Here is a 27,130-nt window from a genome sequence, read left to right on the forward strand (position 1 = left end):
TGCAAATCTGCGATGTACGCCACCAATCTGGGTGGCAGGTGGTGGGAACTCTCATTCTCGGCGGCAAAGGTGCTTGCTGCCTAAGTGCCGTCGAGGATGGAGTTGGGCCCATGGAGGATCGAAGAGCTGAAAATTAAAATCGTCAGAAAAAAAAATTCCATCGGAAGAATTACAGGGGACACCATTGAGGTAAGTCGCTGTGGGGGGGGGAAAAAAAAGTTCACTAACCTTTTTTTCAGGATCTTCCTACCTACCGTTGGGGACAGACCAGCCTCCAGCCAGTGGTCCACTCTTGTTCTGGCACCAACTCCCGCCTGCACCAATCTGGCAGCTCGGCGGGTGGGAAGGTCACTTACGCCACTCAGCCGCCCGTTGACGTCAGCAGGCGGTTCCCGGCAGCTCTCCCCACCCCCCGCTCCAGCCCACCCCACAAATGGCACTGGGCGGATCTTCACTAGGAATGTCGGCAGCAGTGGGCGGTAAGGTGATCAAATTCAGGCCCTAAATATTTTAGCATATGCAGAAAAAAGACGCTTAGGAGTTTTGTTAATTTACGAAAAGAAATTTTACTGGCGAACATGCTCGAACTTTATAAACCACTGGTCTGGCCTCAGCTGGGGTATCATGGACAATTCTGGGCACCACATTTCAGGAAAGATGTAAAGGCCTGAGAGTGCAGATGACCTAATAGAGGTTTTCAAGATGATGAGCGGTTTTATTAGCGTAGATGGAAAAAAGACTCTTCCCTCTGGCGAACGGGTTAATAACCAGAGGTCATACATTCAAAATAATTGGCAAACGATCTAGAGGGGAGAGGAGAAGAATTTTTTTTCCCGCTGAGAGTTGTCAGGATCTGGATCACTCTACCTGAAAAGGTGGTGGAAGCTGATTCTATAAATAATAGTGAGGGACTTGCAGGTTTATGGACAAAAAGTGAGGATGTGGGATTAAGCATAACTGCTCTTTTAAAGAGCCAGCTGTAAGTTTCTATAATCTATGAATGTCTGGTGTTGGAATATTCTAAGAGTTCAAAATAATAAGCCTATTATCTAAATTACAATACCATTCTTGTGTGGTAAAACATTCTGGAAGATATCTTGCATTGTCAGTGCTGTCCAGTGTAAAGTTATGTAGCTGATATGCATGTAACAGCAGTTAATAAGTAAAATTGCTTTCTCTTGACAGTAATATTAATTATTGGGTTTTTGTAATGTGACAAACGCAGTCATGCTCGAGGTATTCATAATTACTGTTAAAATGTCAGACTGAAAGCTGTGTTGCTGTTTTTAGTTGTCTGCTTTAGTCTTGCAGTTGCATGTTGAGTATAAACACAGCAAATAATTTAAGCTTGGCTGAAAAACTCTCGGTCAGTGCTCTAAGCTGTTAATTAGTAAGAATCGAAGCAAGAATACAAAATGTCAAGTACTCGTTCATCATGTAAAATGGAGCAGAATTCCTTCATGTTAATTCTAATGATTTTCAAAAGGAGGAAAGTACTTCAGTAAGGGGCTTGCCAAGCTTGTCATTTGTGAATAAATCAAAAGGCCATCATCGCTGTAGCACGAACTGATGAATGAAATTGCTTTGTCATTCTTTTGATAGGCCCTGCTCTTAAGCTTGCTATTAAAAATGAATGCAAACATTCTGGCATGTTTCAAGAGCTCTGCATTGGGAACATAAACAATGAAGGGCACTTGAGATGCTGGGCTAAGAGCTGCCATACACAAGAGCTTCCTCTTGTCTATGGACTTGCAATCTGCCTTGAGAGTGAAGGAGGGCAATGCAGTTAGTGCTTCCAAACCTGGCCATGCAGCTTTCAAAAGAAAGTTTATATCTGCAAAGGAAAGAATAATTACATTTTAAACGTTGTGTACTTCTAAAGTATTCATTGCTACAAAATGGTTGGAATCTTGAACTAGTATTCAAATGTAATGTTTTTAAGATACCTTTTAATAATTTTGCTGATTCCTTCTCCACCACCACCTCTCCCAAAGGGTGCCTTTACATGTATATCTCCTTTTGGATAGTGCAGGCAGGTCCCTCAACCAATTTAGAACTGATCCCATTTTGTGCCTGTAAAATAGCTATGAAGTGGATGATGAATTTTTATGTTGGTAAGCTTTGCAACTAGAAGCTTCCTCCACGTGTTGGGAAGTGACTATCTTAAATGTATAACTGGTCACTTTGAATAGAAAAGCTGTTTTATTTTTTCCTGGGGGATGAAGGGAGAAAGAAATGTGACGTCCAAAATCTGGAAACCTCGGGACTGAGGCCGTTCTGAAATCCGGAAATACACGGAATCCGGAACGTCTTTGCCTGGACCGAGGTAAGAGTGGGGGGGGGGGAGGGGGGTGGCGCGGGGGTTGGGTAGGGCGGCCGAGGTAAAGGGAGGTGGGAGAGGTGAGGTCGGGCCGCTGAGGTGGGGGGACGAGGCTGAGAGCTGGGGCAAGGTCAGTTCGCCGAGGTGAGGGGTGGGGGCGGCGAGGCGAGGTCAGGCCACTGAGGGCTAGGGTGAGGTTGGGCCGCCGAGGTAAGTGGGTGAGATCGGGCTGGGGCAAGGTCAGGCCGCTGAGGTATGGAGGCAAGGTCGAATCGCCAATGCGGGGGATCCAGATTTTGGAAGAGTTTCCAGATGACCCCGCCACAGATCAGTCCGGATTCCGGAACTCTGGATTTAGGAAGCTCAACCTGTATTATGAAAACCTTTGAAACATGATTTGCATCTTGAGTGGATTGATCAAATAAGTCACAAGTGAGATATGGCACAACCAAATCAAGTTCCTATCCTGCATATTTTCATAATAGAATGAATTAAGTTTAAGAAGCACTAAGAAAGAACGAACATGCATTTATACAGTGCTTATCATGACCTCAATGTTCCAAAGCAATTTATTACCAATGAAGTACTTGCAAAGTGCAGTCACTATTATAATGTAGGAAAAGTGGCAGTACAGCAAAGTCCCACAAACAGCAATGAGATGACTACTAGATAATCCTTTTTTTGTAGTGTTGTTGGCTGGATGGTAAATATTGGCCAGGATACTGGGAAAATTCCCCTGCTCTTTTTCGAATAGTGCCAAGGGATCTTTTTATGTCCACATAAGAAACCGAGGCTTCATCTGCCCTAATGTCTCATCCGAAAGACACTGCAGTTGGAATGTCAGCCTAGATTCTGCACTCCAGTCTCTGGAATGGGACTTGAACCCACAACCTCATGATCCGTGACAGAAGTGCTACCACTGAGCCATGGCTGACACATCATATAGTTTGGCTCCAGGGCATTTGGAGGAAGGTGTGATTGCTAATTTGTATGTACTTTAGAATGTTTCAAAATTTGTTTATATTCAAAAAAAAATTGCAGTGCTTATCATTTATGCAAATTATTCCAGTATTGGTAAATTTGAGCAAAAATATGATTCAATGTTTGCTGAAAAGCTTAAAATGTTCTTGTGATACAAAAATTGCATGCAAAACCACCTCAACTATGTAGCACTTCCCTGATGAATAGCCCACTATATAGTGAGTCACCTTGCCCACAATAATATGTCGCTCCCGTCAAAAATGAATGTCGAGGAGAGAGTGACGGAAAAATGCAAAAATCACACTGCAAGTGACCCAGCTAGACAATCCCAAGCTACGACCTGTGCACAAAAATCTGGACATCAAACCCATCCATCGCCCGATTATCCAGACACTTTTTGACATGAGGTATAACCATTTTGATTTAGCATAATAGTACTAATAAGCTATAGGAAAAATTGCACTTTAGTGACTATGCATTAATGTTTAATCACCAATACTCAATCCTGTTTTTACGTAGCTCAAAGTGGGCAATAAGGTGTTATCACCATACCTGAATAAAGTGCAACAGTGGTTGTGTGGCCTGTTGCATGTTTTTCCCTTTTATTTTACTCCTCTCTATGAAGATCTTATTTTTTTTTAAAGAGTGCAAAATCCTCTTGCAGCAGCTTGGTGACTTCCAGTATGCAGTTTTTAAATGAAAATGTAGCTATAATTGGTTCATTTGTGCACCACTCATCTTTACCAGTTGTGCATCGGTCACAATTATGCCTTTAAATGCCTCATGACAACACTGGACTGTAGTACAATGATTTTGCATTCCTAGCATCATTGAACTCTTATGTTAGCACTGTAATCATCTAGACTTTTTGTTTTTATTTAACCAGGTTAGAATTTAAAGCCTTTGTCCTACTGGATTCAGCCTTCTGTAGCCCTCGTATCTGAATTTCTAAAAAAAGACACAACTTATTCTGGGGTAAAATAGTCAAGGACAACTGCACTTTAATTCGAACTATGCAAACTCACCAGGCTAGTCAACTCCTTTTACAAAGGCTAGATCATAAGAACATAACAAATAGGAGCAGGAGTAGGCCATACTGCCCATTGAGCCTGCTCCACCATTCAACAAGATCATGGCTAATCATTGACCTTAACTTTGCTTTCCCGCCCGATCCCCATATCCCGTGATTCTCCTAGAGTTCAAAAATGTTCGCGATCTCTGCCTTGAATATACTCAATGACTCAGCATCCACAGTCCTCTTGGGCAGAAAATTATAAAGATTCACAACCCTCTGAGTGAAGAAATTCTTCCTAATCTTGGTCTTAAATGGGCTACCTCCCTTTGTTCTAGACTCTCCAGCCAGGGGAAACAACCTCTCCGCATCATGTTCTTTCCAACTGCATCTAACTGAGTTGCATGATTGATACTGTTATCTGCACATTGGGTATTATCTCCACCATGCTCCGTGAACTGACTATCCACATTACCAAGAGCTCTGTGCACCCTGAAAATTGCAGATTCAACATTCGCTCAGCAAACATCAAAGTAAATTTTAAAAATGTCTTGGAACATAACACTGTACCAGACATTACATAAACTCTTCCAGCTTTACTACCAAATATCATCTGCAGAAACTGTTGTCAGACCTGCAGTGGGGGGTGATGGTGGCGGTTTTGAAAGGGAGGAGGTCAGTACCCGAAGGACTGGAACAATTTACAATGGGGACCAGAAAAGTAAATTAGATAGCCAGCAATTGCATGGGAATGGGGTGTATGGCCTCATGATAGATATGTGCAATCACTTCCTGAAATTTGTGCTGATGTGAAGGTTTTCCTTTTTTTTTAAAAAATAAACAAGAGCTGCAACAAAAAAGCTAGGATTACTTATTGTAGCCAAATTGTTACAATTGAGTATTTATATTGTTTGTGTTTGCCCTCTTCCACATTCCATGAAGGCTACAAGAGATTTCATGTTGCAAGTACCTAGAATTCACCATTTCCAAAAGTCATGCAGACCATAACTGCAACTCTCTTTACTCCTCACTCCTGAAGGAAGAGTTTACAAGAATGTGTTGTGCTCCTGTCATTCAACAGGATGGGGAGAGTACACTCCTAAAGGATTTGTTTAAAAATCTTGAGCAGGTAGAACAGCTGTGCATTATTTTGCTAGAAGATTGCTGCTGTTGATCCTTTTTAATCTGAACTAATCTGGGGTAATTTGTATTATTTGCCCTTTTAAGATCACTGGAAATTTGTGTTTGTTTTACAGAACACAGGTGATGTGAATAGTTTGAGAAGATGCTTGATTTTGTTTGAGTTGCTTACTTCAAGCTTACGGTGCTGTACTTTGTGTCCTTTCATAAGATCATAGGAACAGGAGTAGGCCATTTAGCGCCTTAAGCCTGTTCTGTCATTCAATGAGATCGTGGTTGATCTGTGAGCCAACTCCATAAACCTGCCTTTGCCCCATATCCTTTAATACTTCCTGTTAACAAAAATGTATCAATCTCTGATTTAAAATTAACAGTTGAACTAGCATCAATTTCCGAAGTCTTCCAAATTTCTCTTGCACTTTTTTTCTCTTCTCTTCCTCCCCCCCCCCCCACTTTAATAACCGATCAAATCACACCGTTAGCTTCTAAATTATAAGGAATACAACCCTAGTTTGTGTAATCGCTCCTTATAATTTAACCCTTGGAGTCCAGGTATCATTCTGGTAAATCTACCCTCAAAGCCAGTATATCCTAAGGTGTGGTGCCCAAAACTGTCCACTGTACTCCAGGTGTGGTCTAACCAGGGCTTTGTATAGCTGCAGCATAACTTCTCTCCTTGTAACTAGTCCTCTAGATAAAAGGCCAACATTCCATTAGCCATTTTGATTAAAATGTCCTGGACAGGTACAGAAAATAATGATCCATGTACATGGACCGTTAAGTCTCTTTGGACCTTCCCTGTTTTTATCTCTAACATTTTGAAAGCACTCCATCTATCCTTTTTAAGGTCCAAAGTGAATGACCATACACTTGCCTGCATTGAAATCCATTCACCACAGTTTTGTCCACTCATTTAATCTATTAAATATCTTTGTAATTTAATGCTTCCATCTACACTGCTTACAATGCTGCTTATCTTTATATCAGCAGCAAACTTGGATATGTGGCTCCCTATCCCATCATCTAAATCATTTTAATATTTGAGGCACCAATACAGATTGCTGTGGGACAGCACTAGTCACATCCTGCCAATTAAAGTACCTGCTTATTATTTCTACTCTCTTACCTCCTGCCGCTCAGCCAGTTTCCTAACCACGTCAATAATTTGACTTTGATTCCATAAGCTACAACTTCAGCTATCAGTTTTTTAGGGACTTTTCAGCCCAACCTGAATGCATTTCAGCTTCTTATAGGTCCACCACATCATCTTAGGCAGTCCCTCGGAGTCGAGGATGACTTTCTTCCACACTAATGAGTTTTCTGGTGACTGAGTCCAATGTGGGACCTACAGTCTCTGTCACAGGTGGGGCAGACAGTGGTTGGAGGGACGGGTGGGTGGGGTGCATGGGTTGTGGTGTGCTCATTTACTGTTTGCGCTTGGCTTCTGCGTGCTCCGGCGAAGAGACTCGGTGTTTGATGTCGTCGCGGATGCTTCTCCTCCACTTTGAGCGGTCTTGGGCCAAGGATTCCCAAGTGTCGACGGGGATGTTGCACTTTTTCAAGGAGGCTTGGAGGGTGTCCTTGAAGCGTTTCCTCTGCCCACCTTGGGCTCGCTCGCCGTGTCGGAGCTCTGAGTCGAGCGCTTCTTTTGGGAGTCTAGTATCGGGCATGCAGACGATGTGGTCCATCCGTCAGAGCTGATGGAGCATGGCCAATGCTTCGGTGCTGGGGATGTTGGCCTGGGCGAGAATACTGACATTGGTGTGCCTATCCTGCCAATGGATTTGCAGGATCTTGCGGAGCCAGCATTGATGGTACTTCTCCAGTGCTTTGAGGTGCCTGCTGTACATAGTCCATGTCTCTGAAGCATATAGGAGGGCGGGTGTCACTACTGCTCTGTAGACCATGAGCTTGGTGCTAGGTTTGAGGTCCTGGTCTTCAAATACCCTCTTCCTCAGGTGACCGAAGGCTGCACTGGCAAACTGAAGGTGGTGTTAGACTTTGTCATCGACGTCTGCCCTTGTTGACTGTTGTTTCCCGAGGTATGGAAAATGGTCCACGTGTTTGATGTCTTCGCAGATGCTTCTCCTCCACTTTGAGCGGTCTTGGGCCGAGGATTCCCAAATGTCGGCGGGGATGTTGCACTTTTTCAAGGAGGCTTTGAGGGTGTCCTTGAAGCGTTTCCTCTGCCCATCTTGGGCTCTCTCGCCATGTCAGAGCTCTGAGTAGAGTGCTTCTTTTGGGAGTCTGGTATCGGGCATGCAGATGATGTGGTCCATCCTTCAGAGCTATGGTTGCAGGGTGGCCAAGACTGGGAATTAAACATACAGGGGTATCTGACGATTCGGAAAGACAGACAAGAAGGGAAAGGAGGTGGGGTAGATCTGTTAATCAAGGATGATATCAGGGCAGTTGTGAGAGATGATATTGGCTCTAATGAACAAAATGTTGAATCATTGTGGGTGGAGATTAGAGATAGTAAGGGAAAAAAGTCACTGGTGGGCGTAGTTTATAGGCCCCCAAATAATAACTTCACGGTGGGGTGGACAATAATCAAGGGAATAATGGAGGCATGTGAAAAAGGAACGGCAGTAATCATGGGGGATTTTAACCTCCATATCGATTGGTCAAATCAAATCACACTGGGTAGCCTTGAGGAGGAATTCATAGAATGCATACGGGATTGTTTCTTAGAACAGTATGTTACAGAACCTACAAGGGAGCAAGCTATCTTAGATCTGGTCCTGTGTAATGAGACAGGAATAATAAACGATCTCCTAGTAAAAGATCCTCTCGGAATGAGTGATCACAGTATGGTTGAATTTGTAATACAGATTGAGAGTGAGGAAGTAGTGTCTCAAACGAGCGTACTATGCTTAAACAAAGGGGACTACAGTGGGATGAGGGCAGAGTTGGCTAAAGTAGACTGGGAACACAAACTAAATGGTGGCACAATTGAGGAACAGTGGAGGACTTTTAAGGAGCTCTTTCATAGTGCTCAACAAAAATATATTCCAGTGAAAAAGAAGGGTGGTAATAGAAGGGATAACCAGCCGTGGATAACCAAGGAAATAAAGAAGAGTATCAAATTAAAAACCAATGCGAATTAGGTGGCCAAGGTTAGTGGGAAACTAGAAGATTGGGAAAATTTTAAACGACAGCAAAGAATGACAAAAAAAGCAATAAAGAAAGGAAAGATAGATTACGAAAGTAAACTTGCGCAAAACATAAAAACAGATAGTAAAAGCTTTTACAGATATATAAAACGGAAAAGAGTGACTAAAGTAAATGTTGGTCCCTTTAGAAGATGAGAAGGGGGATTTAATAATGGGAAATGTGGAAATGGCTGAGACCTTAAACAATTATTTTGCTTCGGTCTTCACAGTGGAAGACACAAAAACCATGCCAAACATTGCTGGTCACGGAATGTGGGAAGGGAGGACCTTGAGATAATCACTATCACTAGGGGGGTAATGCTGGACAGGCTAACGGGACTCATGGTAGACAAGTCCCTTGGTCCTGATGAAATGCATCCCAGGGTATTAAAAGAGATGGCGGAAGTTATAGCAGATGCACTCGTTATAATCTACCAAAATTTTCTGGACTCTGGGGAGGTACCAGCGGATTGGAAAGCAGCTAATGTAACGCCTCTGTTTAAAAAAGGGGACAGACAAAAGGCAGGTAACTATAGGCCGGTTAGTTTAACATCTGTAATGGGGAAAATGCTTGAAACTATCATTAAGGAAGAAATAGCGGGATATCTAGATAGGAATAGTGCAATCAAGCAGACGCAACATGGATTAATGAAGGGGAAATCATGTTTAACTAATTTATTGGAATTCTTTGAGGATATAACGAGCATGGTGGATAGAGGTGTACCGATGGATGTGTATTTAGATTTCCAAAAGGCATTCGATAAGGTGTAGTGTAACAAAATTTGCAGATGGCACAAAGATTAGTGGGAAAGCGGGTTGTGTAGAGGACACAGAGAGGCTGCAAAGAGATTTAGATAGGTTAAGCAAATGGGCTAAGGTTTGGCAGATGGAATACAATGTCGGAAAATGTGAGGTCATCTTCCTTGGAGGGGGGGGGTGGGAACAGTAAAAGGGAATATTATTTGAATGGGGAGAAATTACAACATGCTGCGGTGCAGAGGGACCTGGGGGTCCTTGTGCATGAATCCCAAAAAGTTAATTTGCAGGTGCAGCAGGTAATCAGGAAGGCGAATGGAATGTTGGCCTTCATTGCGAGAGGGATGGAGTACAAAAGCAGGGAGGTCCTGCTGCAACTGTATAGGGTATTGGTGAGGCCGCACCTGGAGTACTGCATGCAGTTTTGGTCACCTTACTTAAAGAAGGATATACTAGCTTTGGAGGGGGTACAGAGATGATTCACTAGGCTGATTCCGGAGATGAGGGGCTTACCTTATGATGATAGATTGAGTAGACTGGGTCTTTACTCGTTGGAGTTCAGAAGGATGAGGGGTGATCTTATCGAAACATTTAAAAATAATGAAAGGGATAGACAGGATCGAGGCAGAGAGGTTGTTTCCACTGGTAGGGGAGACTAGAACTAGGGGGCACAGCCTCCAAATACGGGGGAGCCAATTTAAAACTGAGTTGAGAAGGAATTTCTTCTCGCAGAGGGTTGTGAATCTGTGGAATTCTCTGCCCAAGGAAGCAGTTGAGGCTAGCTCATTGAATGTATTCAAATCACAGATAGATAGATTTTTAACCAATAAGGGAATTAAGGGTTATGGGGAGCGGGCGGGTAAGTGGAGCTGAGTCCACGGCCAGATCAGCCATGATCTTGTTGAATGGCGGAGCAGGCTCGAGGGGCTAGATGGCCTACTCCTGTTCCTAGTTCTTATGTTCTTACGTTGTCCAAGGCCTCAGCATGCATTTTGATAATCGGGGGGCAGGGTGGTAGAGAACCTTTGTCTTATGGATGTTTCGTGTACGGCCCATACATTTCGTATGCTTCGCTGAAGGTGTTGACAATGGTTTGGAGTTCGACATCCGAGTGTGCGCAAACGCAAGCGTCGTCTGCATACTGTAATTCAATGACGGAGGAGGGGACGACCTTGGATCTTGACTGGAGGCGACTGAGGTTGAATAGTTTTCTGCTTGTTCTGTAGATTAGCTCCACTACCGTGGGGAGCTTACTTGGGGTGAGATGGAGCATTGCAGCAAGGAAGATTGATATGAACGTTGGTGCAATGACACAGCCTTGTTTGACCCCAGTCCGCACGTGTATTGGGTCTGTGGTGAATCTGTTGGTCAGGATCACGGCTTGCATGTCATCATGAAGCAGGCAGAAGATCGTGACAAACTTTTGCGGGCAGCTGAATTTGAGGGACGTTCATTATTCCCCCCCCCTCCTCCCCCCCCCTCCCCCCCCCCCCCCCCCCCCCAGTTGACACGTATCTAAGGCATTTGTGAGGTCAAAGGCGGCCATGTACGGGGGTTGGTGCTGCTCCCTGCAATTCTCTTGAATTTGACGCGTGGTGAAGATCGTGTCCATTGTGCCCCTTAGTGAGTGGAATCCGCATTGCGACTCTGAGATGAGCTCTTCAGCCACTGGGAGAAGGCGATTGAGGAGGATTATTCTGATTACTTTCTCTATGGCAGACAGCAGGTTACTCTGTAATTACAAGTTTAATTGTGAAAATCCTCGCTGAGACCTGCACTGTTTCTTCTAATGCATTTTATGGCATTGGTATGAGTCACATTAAAAATTGAAACGCTTCCATGATTGCTTATTCTTAAATGTGTTGTACCTAATGTGTATGAATAATGGTTGGATGGCTTGAAACTTTTACATTCATACTTTAAAAAAAAAAAGAGTATATGACATAAGTTCTTTGCTTCCTTGAGACCGATTGTGCTTCTTCATTCATGCCTATTTTTACTTTGAGATTGGCAGGAAACTTGGGCCTCTTTTGACATCGGCAATTTTGGGCACAACTTCCCATTATGCTCCCACCGAAAGTTCTGCCCCTTTAAAATTTAAACTTAAAAAAAAACTTACATTTTGTACGTGCCAATGTTTAATATTATCAAAAGGTATTGTAGTAGAGATTGGATTAAGTTATGCATTTTGCTCCCCATTGGCTCCACTAAGCTGCAGCTTCTATCAGCCCCTTATTGCAGCGACAGTGCTGTAATACAAGTGATGGTTTCCTCCAACCTTCGAGGCAGTAATTCAGCATGACTATCAGCAGTGGAGTCTGCCATCCTTTCTGGTTGTAGGTGGGCTGAGTTTTTTAAATATATTTTTTGAATACGGGCATCTCCGGCAAGGCTAGCCTTATTGCCCTTCCCTAGTTGCCCTTGAGAAGATGGTGATGGGCCATCTTCTTGAACCGCTGCATTCTGTGCGATGAAGGTACTACAGGTTGAACCTCCCCTATCCGGAAACCTTGGGACCTGGCCTGTTCTGGATAAGGGATTTTTCCGGACAAGGGGTCATCATATTAAATTGGATGGTGCAGGTACTGAGCAAGGGATATCGGGGCTGGCAGTGCGGCAGAGAGATCATGCGGAGGGGGGGTGGATCGCGAGGTCAGGCCAGCGATTGCAGGAGTCGGCAGCGAGGAAGGACTTCAATTTGTTCATGTCGGAGTTCTGCGCATGTGCCACCCGGTAGCCAGGAATGGTTCTGGACATAACATAAGAAATAGGAGCACGAGTAGGCCATACGGCCCCTCGAGCCTGCTCTGCCATTTAATACGATCATGGCTGATCTGATCATGGACTCAGCTCCATTTCCCTGCCCGCTCCCCATAACTCCTTATCGTTTAAGAAACTGTCTATTTCTGTCTTAAACTTATTCAATGTCCCAGCTTCCACAGCTTTGAGGCAGCAAATTCCACAGATTTACAATGCTTAGAGAAGAGATTTCTCCTCATCTGTTTTAAATGGGCGGATCCTTATTCTAAGATCATGACCTCTAGTTCTAGTCTCCCCCATCAGTGGAAACATTCTCTCAGCATCCACCTTATCAAGCCTCCTCATAATCTTATACAATTCGATAAGATCACCTCTTTCTTCTGAATTCCAATGAGTAGAGGCCCAACCTACTCAACCTTTCCTCATAAGTCAACCCCCTCATCTCCGGAATCAACATAGTGAACCTTCTCTGAACTGCCTCCAAAGCAAGTATATCCTTTCGTAAATATGGAAACCAAAACTGCACCCAGTATTCCAGGTGTGGCCTCACCAATACCTTATATAGCTGTAGTAAGACTTCCCTGCTTTTATACTCCATCCCCTTTGCAATAAAGGCCAAGATACCATTTGCCTTCCTGATCACTTGCTGTACCTGCATACTAACCTTTTGTGTTTCATGCACAAGGGGTGGTTCCGGATAAGGGAGGTTCAACCTATACCACCTGGGGATGATGAAGCAATGCCAAAGTATGTCCCAAGTCAAGATGCTGTGTGACTTGGGGGAACTTGGAGATGATGGTGTTCCCATCCCATTGCTAGGTGGCAGAGGTCACGGGTTTGAGGTGCTGCCAATGAAGCCTTGGTGAGTTGCTGCAGTGCATCCAGTAGACAGTGCACACTGCAACCATGGTGCGCTGATGGTGGAGGGAGTTTAAGTTGGTGAATGGGTTGCTGATCAAGCGGACTGCTTTGTCCTGGATGGTGTGGAGCTGAGAGAGTTGCTGGAGCTGCACATATCAAAGCAAGTGGAGAGTATTCCATCACACTCCTGACTTGTGCCTTCTAGGTGGTGGAAAGACTTTTGGGGAGTTAGGAAGTGAGCCACTCACTACAGAATATCTAGCCTCTGACCTGCTCTGGTACCAACAGCATTTATGTTGCTAGTCCAGTTAAGTTTCTGATCAATGGTGACACCAGGATGTTGATGGAAGATTTGGAGATGGCAATGCCATCGAATGTCAAGGAGAGGTCATTGGGCTCTCTGTTGCAGTTAGTCATTGCCTGGCACTTAGGTGGCACAAATGTTACTTGCCACTTAGCAGCCCAAATGTTGTTTGCCACTTAGCAGCCCAAATGTTGTCCAGGTCTTTTTGGATGCAGGCATGGACTACATCATTATCTGAGGAATTGTGAATGGAATTAAACACAGCAATCATCAGCAAATATCCCTACTTATGAAAGAAACACTTGTATTTATATAGTGCCTTTCACGACCTTGGGACGCTCCAAAGAGCTTGATAGCCAGTTAGTACTTTTGAAGTGTAGTCCTTCACATCATTCTTTAGTGATGTTGATTGAGGGATAAATATTGGCCAAGACACACCATGGTAACTTCCCTGCTCTTCTTCAAAATAGTGCTATGGAATCTCTGACCTTATGGTGGAGGGAAGGTCATTGATGAAGCAGCTGAAGTTAGTTGTGCCTCTGCTGCTCTGGGGAACTCCTGCAGCAATATCCTCGGGCTGAGGTGATGGGTTTTGAACAACTACAACCATCATCCTTTATGCGAGGTATGATTCCAGCCACTGGAGCGTTTTTCCCCCTGATTCTTATTGACCTCAGTCTTAGTTAATGCTACACTTGGTCGAATGCTGCCTTTATGTCGAGGACAGTCACTCTTCCCTTGCGTCTGGAATTCAGTGCTTTTTTTTTCATGTTTGGCCCAAAGCTGTAATGAAGTCTGGAGCCAAGTGGTCCTGTTGGAAACTGAGTAAATGCCGCTTGATGGCACTGTTGATGACTCCTTCCATTTACCTTTCAGACGGTGAGAGTAGGCTGATGAGGCAGTAATTGGCTGGTTTTTATTTGTTCTGATCTTTGTGGACAGTACATGTCTAGGCAATTTTCCACAGATGCCAGTCTGTCAATATTTGTGGGCTGGCACTAGAAAAATGACCAGGAAAGCTGCTGGATTACTGATTCACCAATGTCCTTCGGGGGAACATCCTGGTTTGGCCTAAATGTGACTGCATGGTTGACTCTTTAGGCCCCAAGAGCAGCCAAGGATGTGCATTAAATGCAGTCTTGCCAGTGTTGCCCACATCCTACGACCAAATTTCTTTTTGGGGGGGGGGGGGGAGAAATGCGGAGGCTATGGGGCAAAAGAGCAGATTTTCAGAGATTACTAAATTCCCTCTTGATTTTTTTAATCCTGAGATCTGCTTCCAGTCGAGTAGAATCAGTTTGTAGTAGTCACCATAGATGGAGTGTTGAATTTTTAAATGCCAGATTTGGATTGCAATGAAACTTATTTTTCCAGGGCTTTCCATTGTAGTTATTTTCAGAGCGGCACTTTTACAAGGTATAATTTGCAGTAAAACCACTGACTTTTTTTTCTCTAGATATAGTCTGCGTAAAGCAATCAAATGGAATGTTCCTTATTGATATGAATACTATATAACACTCTGGTTGACAGTCCAGAGTAAACAATGCATTATGAACATCCTGTCCCTTGGGGGCGGGAAAGGATGAGAAGTATATAGAGTGGAGTGTTCAATCACCTTTATTTAAAAAGGGAGAAAAGGATAGACCAAGTAATTACAGGCCAGTCAGCTTAACCTCAGTGGTGGAAAAATTATTGGAAAAAATTCTGAGGGACAGAATAAATCTTCATTTAGAAAGACATGGATTAATCAAGGTCAATCAGCATGGATTTGTTAAGGGAAGGTCGTGTCTGACTAACTTGATTGAACTTTTTGAGGAGGTAACCAGGAGGGTCAATGAGGGCAGTGCGTTTGATGTAGTATATATGGATTTTAGCAATGCTTTTGATAAGGTCCCACATGGCAAACTGGTCACAAAAGTAAAAGCCCATGACACCCAGGGCAAAGTGGCAAGTTGGATCCAAAATTGGCTGAGGCAGGAAGCAAAGGGTAATGGTTGCTGGGTGTTTTTGTGACTGGAAGGCTGTTTCCAGTGGGGTTATGCAGGGCTCAGTATTGTGTCCCTTGCTTTTTGTGGTATACATCAATGATCTAGACTTGAATAAAGGGGGTATGATTTAAGAAGTTTGCAGATGATAAAAAAAATGGGCTGTGTGGTTGATAATGAAGAAAGCTGTAGACTGCAGAAAGATATCAATGAACTGGTCAGATGGGCACAACAGTGGCAAATGGAATTCAATCCGGAGAAGTGTGAGGTAATGCATTTGTGGAGGGCTAACAAGGCAAGAGAATACACATTAAATGGTAGGATACTGAGAAGTGTCGAGGAACAAAGGAATATTGGAGTGCATGTCCACAGATCCCCGAAGGTAGCAGGCCATGCAGATAATGTGGTTAAGAAGGCATTTGGAATACTTGCCTTTATTAGCCAAGGCATAGAATATAAGAACAGGGAGGTCATGTTTGAATTGTATAAAACACTGGTTAGGCCACAGCTAAAGTACTAGTACTGCGTGCAATTCTGGTCACCATATTACAGGAAAGAGGTGATTGTACTAGAGGGTGCAGAGGAGATTTGGGGATGTTGCCTGGACTGGAGAATTTTAGCTCTGAGGAAAGATTGGATAGGCTGGCGTTATCTTTGGAACAGAGGAGGCTGAGGGGAGATTTTATGAGGGGCCTAGATAGTGGATAGGACGGACCTATTTCCCTTAGCAGAGATGTCAACAACTAGGAGGCATAGATTTAAAGTAATTGGTAGAATGTTTAGAGGGGATTTGAGGGGAAATTTCTTCACCCAGAGGGTGGTGGGGATCTGGAACTCACAGCCTGAAAGGGTGGTAGAGGCAGAAAGCCTCACCACATTTTTAAAAATACTTGGATGTGCACTTGAAGTGCTATAACCTGCAGGGTTATGGACCTAGAGCTGGAAAGTGGGATTAGGCAGGATAGCTTTGTTGGCTGGTGCGAACACGATGGGCCGAAATGGCCGCCTTCCATGCTGTAAATTGCTATGATTCTGTAATCAGATCCAAGATCTGAGGGGCACTGGGCAACATAGAGTGCAAATGCTTCTTAAAGTGACATTGAAACATTTGGAGAATGGGGAAGATAATTTATGATTTTAGCTCTGTTTACACTGTATAGTGTACAGTACAAATATATCTTCTATTTTAAAGGATAGCCTTGGATTTGGGTCACGAATTGTGTAAATGGATTATGTTGCCCTGTCCATTGAACTCTTAAGTTGAAGTGGGAGTTTGTAGATGATGGAGGGAGCACCACAGTCATTATGTGTGAACTAGGAGCTATATTTACAGTGAAACAGACTATTCATTCCTTTCATTATCAGCTGTACTCCGTGATAATACGCACCAACGTTAGTGTCCTCGATCAGGCCAACATCCCCAGCATCGAATCACTGACCGCATTCGACCAGCTCCGCTGGGCGGGTCACATTGTTCGCATGCCTGACACAAGACTCCCAAAGCAAGCGCTCTACTCTGAACTCCTACACAGCAGGCAAGCCCAAGGTGGGCAGAGGAAATGTTTCAAGGACACCCTCAAAGCCTTCTTGATAAAATACAACATCCCCACCGACACCTGGGTGTCCCTGGCCAAAGACCACCCTAAGTGGAGGAAGTGCATCCGGGAGGGCGCTAAGCACCTCGAGTCTCATCGCCAAGAGCATGCAGAAATCAAGCACAGGCAGCAGAAGGAGCATGCGTCAAACCTGTCCCACCCACCCTTTCCCTGTCGGTCCCACCTGTGACCGAGACTGTAATTCCTGTATTAGACTGTTCAGTCACCTAAGAACTTTGAGTAGAAGCAAGTCTTCCTCGATTTTCAGGGATTGCCTATGACTATGATGATGAGATTACTCCGTGATAGCACTCTTGCTTGAGACTGAAGGTTGCTGGGTTGAGCTCCACTCCAGGGGCTCAATTTTCCCCAATTATCTGCACCATGTTTTTGGCATGCACTTTTTTTTGAGTAAATTAAAATCTCCCAAATTTCTGTGCTAGCGTAAGTCACTTAGGTAGATTTTTTTTACTCTACGATATTTTTTACCTCATTGGGGGTGCAACCTGCCACCCGCGCCAATTCTGACCATTTAAGCAAGTTTGGCTAGCTCCGATTTACCATGTGACCACTCTGGAAAAACCTTCTGTGCAGTTAACAAAATTGGTGCAGGTAAGCGATTCAGCGCAACGGATGCAGTTCCATGGCTGGAACAGCAGCAGCAGAGAGGAGGGAGAAGAGGCCTTTTCGCCAGGATTAGCAACAACACCGGGAGGGAGAAAGGCCTTTCGGTCAAGGTTAGCAGCGGCACCGGAAGGGAGCGAGGCCTTTCGGCCAGGGTTAGGAGTGGCACCGGGAGGGAGAAAGGCCTTTCGGTCAGGGTAAGCAGCGGCACCGGAAGGGAGCGAGGCCTTTCGGTCAAGGTTAACAGCGGCACCGAGAGGGAGAAAGGCCTTTCGGTCAGGGTTAGCAGCGGCACCGGAAGGGAGCGAGGCCTTTCGGTCAGGGTTAACAGCGGCACCGAGAGGGAGAGAGGCCTTTCAGCCAGGGTTAGGAGCGGCGTGTGGGGGGGTGGGTGCTGATAGACTTCTGGCATAAACTCTTAATAATTTCATGCTGGTAAACTGCTATAATGTGTAATTAGTGGTGTGCCGCAGGGCTCAGTGCTGGGACCCCAGCTATTTACAATATATATCAATGATTTAGATGAAGGAATTGAGTGTAATATCTCCAAGTTTGCAGATGACACTAAGCTGGGTGGCTGTGTGAGCTGTGAGGAGGATGCTAAGAGGCTGCAGGGGGACTTGGACAGGTTAGGTGAGTGGGCAAATGCATGGCAGATGCAGTATAATGTGGATAAATGTGAGGTTATCCACTTTGGTGGCAAAAACATGAAGGCAGAATATTATCTGAATGGTGGCAGATTAGGAAAAGGGGAGGTGCAATGAGACCTGGGTGTCATGGTACATCAGTCATTGAAAGTTGGCATGCAGGTACAGCAGGCGGTGAAGGCAAATGGCATGTTGGGCTTCATAGCTAGGAGATTTGAGTATAGGAGCAGGGAGGTGTTACTACAGTTGTACAGGGCCTTGGTGAGGCCTCACCTGGAATATTGTGTTCAGTTTTGGTCTCCAAGTCTGAGGAAGGATGTTCTTGCTATTGAGGGAGTGCAGCGAAAGTTCACCAAACTGATTCCTGGGATGGCAGGACTGACATATGAGGAGAGACTGGATCGGCTGGACCTATATTCACTGGAGTTTACAAGAATGAAGGGATCCCACAGAAACATATAAAATTCTGACGGAACTGGACAGGTTAGTTGCAGGAAGAATGTTCCTGATGTTGGGGAAGGCCAGAACCAGGGGTCACAGTCTAAGGATAAGGGGTAAGCCATTTAGGACTGAGATGAGGAGAAACTTCTTCACTCGGAGTTATTAACCTGTGGAATTCTCTACCACAGAGTTGTTGATGCCAGTTCGTTAGATATATTCAAGAGGGAGTTAGCTATGGCCCTTTATGGCTATGGAGAGAAAGCAGGAAGGGGGTACTGAGGTGAATGATCAGCCATGATCTTATTGAATGCTGGTGCAGGCTCGAAGGGCCAACTGGCCTACTCCTGCGCGTATTTTTTATGTTTCTATGTAGTTTGCTGTGAGCTAGCCAGAATGTGTTGTATGTTTCACTTTTCAGCCTCAGCCCGCAGTGTGTCCTTCATTACCCTGGCAATCCGATCTTTTTGGTGCCGATCTTGGAGGTTCCACCCCCAAAGCTGAAGGACCGGCTACACGGCGCTAAAATCAATAATTCAAATGGGGAAAGCTGGATGATTTTTTTTTTGGCATAGTTGGGCCCCCAAAAAATGGGCGTAACTCTTCAACTATGCCAAAAAACAGCATTGGGGAAATTGGGGACTTGAGCAATAATCTAGGCTGAAACTTGAGTGCAGTACTAAGGGAGTGCTGCATTGTCAGAAGTGCTGGCATTACACACTACGTTGTTGAATGGACATTATAAAAGTCCCATGGCACTATTTGAAGAAAAACAAGAATTTTCTTGGTATCTTCACCAACCTTTATCATTGAAACACCATCCCAAACAGGTTAGCTGGTCATTTTTCATTTTGCATTCTGTGGACCTTGCTGTTTGAAAATTAGCTGAGTTTGCCTACATGACTATGCCTCAAAACTAATTCATTGGCTGTAAAGCACTTTGACATCTCAAATATTTTTTCTGTCTTTTCATATAGGAACAGTAAGAACTAAAAATAGCTTTAATAGATTTTAAGTTAACGGGCAGAAAATTGGCAGGCTTGTTTTATGCCTGTGAGAAAATGTCATCTCTGCTAACTTGACAGAAATTGCCCTTTTATATAACACTAAATTTAGAATATCATGATTAGTTTGACCAATTTCTGCTTTTCTGTAATATGCATGAGCTGTATCTCACCTCTTCCTGCACCCTCTGTCTCTCCATTGTATCCCCTAAAGCAGATAAATCTCTGTAGACACCACTATTGGGTTTAAATGGGGCTGCATTGCTAATTTTATACATCTAATGTGACATTTGTTTGAGGCCTTATGACCAGGACATTGAGGCTAAGGCAATCATCATTTTTAAGAAGCATGTACTTTACACAAATAGAAGTTGCTATAAAATAATCTTGTATGATTCTAAATAGTTTGGCATTAAAGAGCATTGTGAAACTCTATCATAAGATTTTAGCAGCATACTTGCACAGTATCTGTAACCACAAATCTGTTACAGTAATTTGTTCACGCATCACAAGTGATCTTCTTAACTTGGATTCTGCTACATTATTTTTTTTAGTTGCCAAACTTAGTCATTGTATTCATTACAAAGTTGTCTCTCTTTTAAATATACATGTAAAGATGGGTAAGCATGACTTAACATGTGATAATCATAAAATATAAAACAAGTATTCTCTGGTTTCCTGGCCAAGTTTTACCCCTCGAGCAACACCACCATTTATCTGATTGTGCGACCTTGTGCACAAAATTGGCTGCTGTGTTCCCCTACATAACGGTGACTGCACCTTAAAGGTAATTCATTGGCTTTTGCTCACAGTGAGTCGTTCTACTGTTTTTTCAGCTTTGTTGGCTGCTGATTTATGGGTTACATCTTTTCATCGCTTCTGATCTACGATGATTTTCAACTTTGCATCAACTTCGCCATCATCTTTCTGCAACGCAACCGATTCTTTACATCTTCTGGATTCTCATTCCCACGGAATAACCCCCATCCTTCAATTCTCTACCCTTCAAATAGCTTCTGTATTTCATTCGCCCGCTACTCCTGTCTCCGATCTTAGACAACAGTTCGTAGATACTCCACCCTACCTATGTCAATTTCATCCCTCCAAGGGACCTCTGACTTTAACTTTGGACTCCCTCTTATTATCTCCTACCTGTTCCTTGTTACTACCAGGAAATGTGTATCCCAAAGATTGCTACCTAACCAGGCCTATGTAACTTGTGTTTTCCCTGTATCCATTCACATGTGCATTTAGGCTGTTGCTCCAGACCCAAGTCGATCACTTCTATTTCCATGTTTTTCTCCCCCTTTTTCTTTTCTTTCTATCCATGACTGCTCTCCCCTGTCGTCATGCCTCCTTTCATCTCTCCTCTCTCGGGCATTCTGCCCTCCCAAATCATTACCCAACCCTTCATTACTCTTCGAACTTCCTACTCTCCTGTTGCCATCCCAGGCTTGACTACCTCTTTGCTCTGGATAAGCCTACAGATTCCCTCTGTGCCCCTCTTGGCATCCTCCAAAGGGCCCATCAAGGCACTCATTGCTGCCTCCTCACGAGCAGCAACCCCAACAGTTCCATCCTACGCTCTCTCGCCAACTATCTCGCCCAGCATGCCTGCTGGGGGCTAAATTTGCCAATCTCCTCCCCGTCCAACTCTTTCTTCCCCTCCACCCCATTGCCGACACACTGCCAGAGGCCACAGGATCAACCATCATCGACCCTCTCCGCATCTCCCTCCAGAATATCCATTCACTTGTGAACAAAGCCCTTGCCATCCATGAGCTTATCGTGGATGATTGCATCGACATCATAGCCCTGACGAAAACTTGGCTGAGGGGTGATGACATATTACCCCTAAATGAAGCTTCCCCACCTAGCTATACCTTCCAGCAATTGGCCTGCCCAGAATGCTGCAGTGGCAGTGTGACTCTCATCACGAAATCATACTTAGGTCTGTCCCTCTCGTCTCTCATTTAAAATTCTCAATCTCTACTGCCAACCAAGTACCGTAAACATTTTTTATCACCAAGATATCTTCACAGCTTTCCTCCCTCAGCCCCTGCACCGAATGACTTCTCAAACTCAGTGATTTCAACCTCCATCTAAATTCATCATGCTCTCTCTCCTCCTCCTGAGTTCACTACCCTCATCCTCCTTAATCTTAATATCTCCCTTCATGGAAACTCCCCAATCCATATTCTTGGCCACCTCCTTGATCTTGCCATCTCTCGTGGTCTCGTTACTCCCATTGTGTAAATCGCAGATAAGGCCATCTCTGACCACTCCCTCGTATCTCTCTCCACCCACATCCCCTCTTCCCCAACCCTACTTCCTTCTGCGTCCGCCCTGGAGTAAAAAATCTCCCATCTCTCTCAAAACTGCACTTACGAAATCCCAACACTCTCTAGCCTTTGGCCCTCCATTCACCATGACATTTCTGCAGCTACCAATCTACTCAACCATACCCTCACCACCACCTTTGCTGTCCCAGTCCCTACTAAAACCATTATTCACGCTCAGCCTGGCCGTTTCCCCCTAGGACGGCCCTCATCTCCGCTCCCTGAAGTCCAAGGGATGCCGATTTGAACAGATATGGCAGAGAATTGGTTTAGCCCTTCACCACCAGATCTGGCTGGATCACATAAGCATTATCAGGTTCTATTATTGTCTGCCAAAACTGCTCACTATTCCAGGATCATTCTGGAATGCAAAGATAACCCCTGGCTTTTCTCTACTGCAAACTGTCATCTTAAACCCCCTTTCCCTGTCTCCTCCACCCTCCGCTCCAACAAGTGAGAGGAGCTCATGGACTTCTTTGTTCTCAATCTTAGAGACATCCAATCAGCTGCCTCTGCCACTTATCTTTCTTCCCCCTAGCTCACCGGGTCAAACTTCCTGTAAGGTTCCGCCCCCAGCCTAGCGCTGAACTTGCATTTTTCTCCAGTTTCTCTCCGATCTCCCCTCATTCTCTCTCTGCACTCATTGCCCATGCGACCCATTTCCTGCTCCTTTGACCCTATTCCCATTAAACTGCTGACCATCCAGATTCCTTTTCTGGCTTCCATGTTAGCTAACATTAACAGTTCTCTCCTCGGGTACTGTCCCTCTCTCCTTCAAATCTGTTGTTCTCGCCCCTCTCCTTTATTTAAGAAAAACCCTTGACACCTTCGTCTGTCCTTGCAAACTACTGCCCCATCTCCAACCTCCCTTTGCTCTCAAGTCTTTAATGTGTTGTCGCCACCCAAATCTGTGCCCATATTTCCCAGAACTGCATGTTTGCATCCTCCAATTAGGCCACAGTACCGAAACAGCTCTCATCAAAGTCACAATTGACATCCTTTGTGACTGTGACAGAGGTAAACTATCCCTCCTTGACCTGTCTGTAGCCTTTGACATGGTTGACCATTCCATCCTCTTCTGTTTCCTAGCCACCGACTCCATCCCTCTCCCTAGCATCTGTCTGAGGCTGAACCACATTGTTTGCAACCTTGTTGTCAATTTGTCCGTGAAATAAGCTACTGATCACATATCCACACCATAATTAAGATTGTCTATTTCCATCTCTATAACATCGGCCTTTTTTCTTCGCTCCTGCCTCAGCTCATCTGCTGAAACCTCATCCATGCCTTGTTACCTCTAGACTTGAATATCCCTATGCACTCCTGTTGGCCTCCCATGTTCTACCTTACGTAAACTTGAGGTTATTCTAAACTATCTAACTTTATTTGGGGTGCTTGATGTTTAAAATAGGTGATTTGTAATTTATTTTAATGTTTTTTCTTTTGCAGCGATCTTACTCTTAGAACGCTATGTTGTCGTTTTTCTGGTGGCAGATCTTGTAGTGCTACCAGCTTAGCATCCCTTAGCGCTCCACTCCACTTTTAGGGCGCTAACATTCAATTTTGCTATTTCCGGCGCTAAAATTAGCGGCTCGGCGATATTAGTGTCTTAAGAGCGCATTTATGCAACTATGATAATTCCATCATTTTTAATCTAATTTTTTATAAGTTTGTATGATATTTCTGCTTCAACTAATCCGATGTGTATGTCCCAATCTTTATTACACTCTCTGTAAAATGAATAAAAAGTGAAAGAAAATCAGTGAATTTTACTTCCTGGTTTGCTGCCTTAGAATTCTTCAATGTGGTTGGTTGCTTGATGACGCTGGAGATCCCATAGACTTGGCATCAGATTCAAATTAATATCTGGAGGGAGTGAAATCGATGCAACAGACATTGCTCGATCTTTTTGTGGGCAGCTTTCTTCGAGCTCAGTGGCAAGTGCCATTACTTCTCTGCTGACCGCAAACTCCAAGTCATTATGTTTGGTTCATTTAAGGACACTCATTAAAACATTTTTTCCTCTCTGTTTTCTAACCTCTTTTGAATACAGCAACTCCTTGGGAAATAGTTCTTTTGTACTAGTACTTTGTTGAAGTGCCCAGTATTTTTACGAGTACTCAGATAGTGAGCGGTAGGTTATTTGCCTGTGGGATTACATCGCCGTTAAATTTCTCTCCTCGCCTGACATCTGCACTTTTTCATCAGGCATCACTGGATATTGATCAGGAATAGGAACTCTCTAACTTTTCTCTCTCCTAGTCCAGAGTCACTAAAAACAATTGTACTACCGTTACCACTTCCACAACTAAGATCATCCAACTGGGTACTGATCGATAATCAAACATCAGCCTTGTATCCTCCTTGTGTTAAATCAGAAGTTATACTACTGATGTCAAGTCAGTAACTTTTTTTATAAACCCACTTTTTTTTATAAATAACTCTGGCTGGTGACTGACATTATGGCCCAAAGTCAAGTGACATTGTGGTTTAAATTTAAAAGAAAACTGTTCTCAGCCTACTTTAGAGGTATGAGTAAGACTGATGCTACTGCTTGTAGTTAGCATAAACAAATTTTGTTTCTGCTTTAAACTATCTGAACTTCACTCCCAGCCCATAGTAACATTTTCAATGAGTGTTATAGGATAGTTAAACAAAAATTAAAATTGGTTGAAATACATATTGGGCTCGTACGTATCTATCTAAAGAGAATGGCATTATTAACATTTCGGGTATCAACCTTTGATGGAAGTGGGTTCTGATTATCCAAAACTTTAACCTGTTGTTACTGTGTAGTTTCATGTTTTGTTTGATTCCCAACACTTACAGTTTTTCTTGTTCAAATGCAAAAATCTGTAGAATCCGGCCTTGCTTTGTGTTTCAATTAAATGCAGCAGTGGCTCAGTTGGTAGCACTCACCTTCTGAGTCAGTAGGTTGTGTGTTTGAGCCCTGCCCCAGAGATTTGAGCACACAATCTTGGCAGATACTTCAGTGCAGTTGCACTGTCTGATGAGATGTTAAACTAAGGCCCTGGTCTGTCCTCTCAAGAGGCCTTAAAAGGTCATGAAAAGCACTCTGTTTTTTTCTTTCTTTCCAATTGAGAAACTTGCCAGACCACTACAATACCTATACATTTAAGGTCAGTGTTGTGGGCTGAAGTTCTGAGTGGGGTGTCCGAGGCCTCGGTATTGGTATTACTGTTTTGGGTTTACATCAATGGCTTGGATTCAGAAACTCAATACAGGTTGAACCTTCTTTATCCGGCACCCTCTGGACCTGGCCTGTGCTGAATAAGGGATTTTGCTGGATGAGGGGCAGTCAGTGGCCCGAGGTCGGGGAGTGGGGGGGGGCTGGGGGAGAGGGAGAGGAGGTCAGCGCCTTATATCCTACTTGTGTCAAATTAGAAGATATACCACTAACTTTTTTTTATTAACCACTTTTGTTTCAATAACTCGGGCTGGTGACTGATATTATGGCGAAGGAAGTGTCGGGGCGGCCCCAGCGGGTGTTGGCAGGCTCTCGGCGGGCCGAGTGTCTGGGTGGCCCCAAAGTCGGGGTGGAGGTCGGCAGTGTTCTGCGCATGCGCCCCCGGCTGCCGGAATCATGCCGGACGAGGGGTGGTGCTGTATAAGGGAGTCCTGGATAAGGAAGGCCCAACCTGTACAAATTAACCAGATTTGCAGATGATGCACTAAGGAGGGAGCGTGGAATCATAAGGAGGCAGCTCAGACTACAGAATGAGTTGGGCAAAATATGTATGTGGACAGAGAAATAGCAGACAGTACTAAAGGATAACGGGCAACATGCACACTCCATGAACAGTGTTGAATTGCGAAGGAAGAAGTTGGGGGAAAAAAACGGGCATGTTCCTATCAGTGCAGAGGAGCAATCAACAAAGTCAATAGAATGTTGACCTACAAAGCCAAAACCTGAATCTGTTTCTCTCTCCACGGATGCTGCCTGGCCTGCTGCGTGTTTCCAGCATTTTCTGTTTTTGTTTTGGATTCCAGCATCCACATCTGCTATTGTGAAGTAATGATCAAACTGTATAGTATTCTGGTCAGACTACACCTTGAGAACTGTGTCCAGTTCTGGTTGCAATGTTCCATTTCAAGAATGATTAACTAAACCACTAATGCAGCATTTCTAGAAAAATTACATCTTGAAAATACTGAAACTAACACCATGTGGTGATCATGCAATTCTACATTTTCAAATAGCACTGTGTGACTGTTGGTTGAAAATTTAAAAAGAGAACTTCTGTCCAGTTTGGTTTAATTGTGTTGGCATTGACCAGACGCCCTGAGGTTTTTCTCGGAATGTTGTAACATATAATTAATTCCTCCTTCACTGGATATTTGACCACTGAATGCTGAGATTTTTTTTGCCACTAATTAATTGTCATCTTCTTATCCAGACAGAAATAGCGAAAAGGCTGAATACGATTTGTGCACAAGTGATTCCATTTCTGTCTCAGGAAGTAAGTGAACTCATTAGACTGTTCAGCTGTTGAAGTGCAATTATGTTCTGTGTTTGTAAATTAGATGGTTATCGGCACTGAATGTTGTGAACATCTGTTGCTGTTTTGCGGCGGGGTGTTTAAACTACTTCGTTCTAATATAACGAGGCGAGTACTGTAGTGCACACCCTAAACCACAGTGGAAAAACTGAGGTATGCTGCAGCAGATTTTAGGTATTGAGTGCTTGTCTTGGTTTTAATTGTGTTTTCCCCATAGCTGTCTAAATACTACATTTCATATGTTCTCTTTTTGGTTTATAAACACTTTTGCAAGGAATCATGATTATAGTTCTTCTCTGATCCTTGTCCCTGCCCCAAAATGAACTGTTGTCGAGAACTCTTTTGTTTTCCCATGAATTGTCAGACTGCAACATCATTTCAAAACTGTCTGACTTTTCCTCATTCTTTTCCTTTTACTCTTTTCTTCCCCCCCCCCCCCCCCCCCAACTTGTGGGTGACTAAGTTTGTAAGTGCATTCTCCTGGTGTGGCACTGAGTATACAGACCAGGAAGATCCCAGCTTTGATTCCTGGTCTGTGTTGCATTAGTTGATCTCAGCCAGGGTAGTGATATAGTGCTACAATAGCTCTCAACTCTCTTGGGCTCGGTGATGGGGTGTTTGGTGGGGAGGGCCGAGAAAGAGACTGAGGGTTCTTGCTGCTGATCATTATCCTGCTGAAAATGTGTGTA

At 44.0% G+C, this 27,130-nt stretch overlaps 1 protein-coding gene across 4 annotated transcripts in view; it reads left to right on the top strand.

Annotated features, from left to right (window-relative positions):
- The window catches only part of LOC139265521 (transducin-like enhancer protein 1), a 140,314-nt gene that overhangs the window by 20,928 nt on the left and 92,256 nt on the right, over nt 1-27,130 (top strand). For 3 of the 4 annotated variants that reach the window (XM_070882546.1, XM_070882554.1, XM_070882563.1), the window contains exon 5: nt 26,340-26,402. The exons of the other annotated variant lie outside the window; for it this stretch is intronic. In XM_070882546.1, coding sequence (XP_070738647.1) covers nt 26,340-26,402 — 63 coding nt within the window. The remainder of the gene's footprint in view (nt 1-26,339; nt 26,403-27,130) is intronic. 4 annotated transcript variants of the gene reach the window in all.

The sequence above is a fragment of the Pristiophorus japonicus genome, chromosome 1, assembly GCF_044704955.1.
Source record: "Pristiophorus japonicus isolate sPriJap1 chromosome 1, sPriJap1.hap1, whole genome shotgun sequence".
Taxonomy (NCBI): domain Eukaryota; kingdom Metazoa; phylum Chordata; class Chondrichthyes; family Pristiophoridae; genus Pristiophorus; species Pristiophorus japonicus.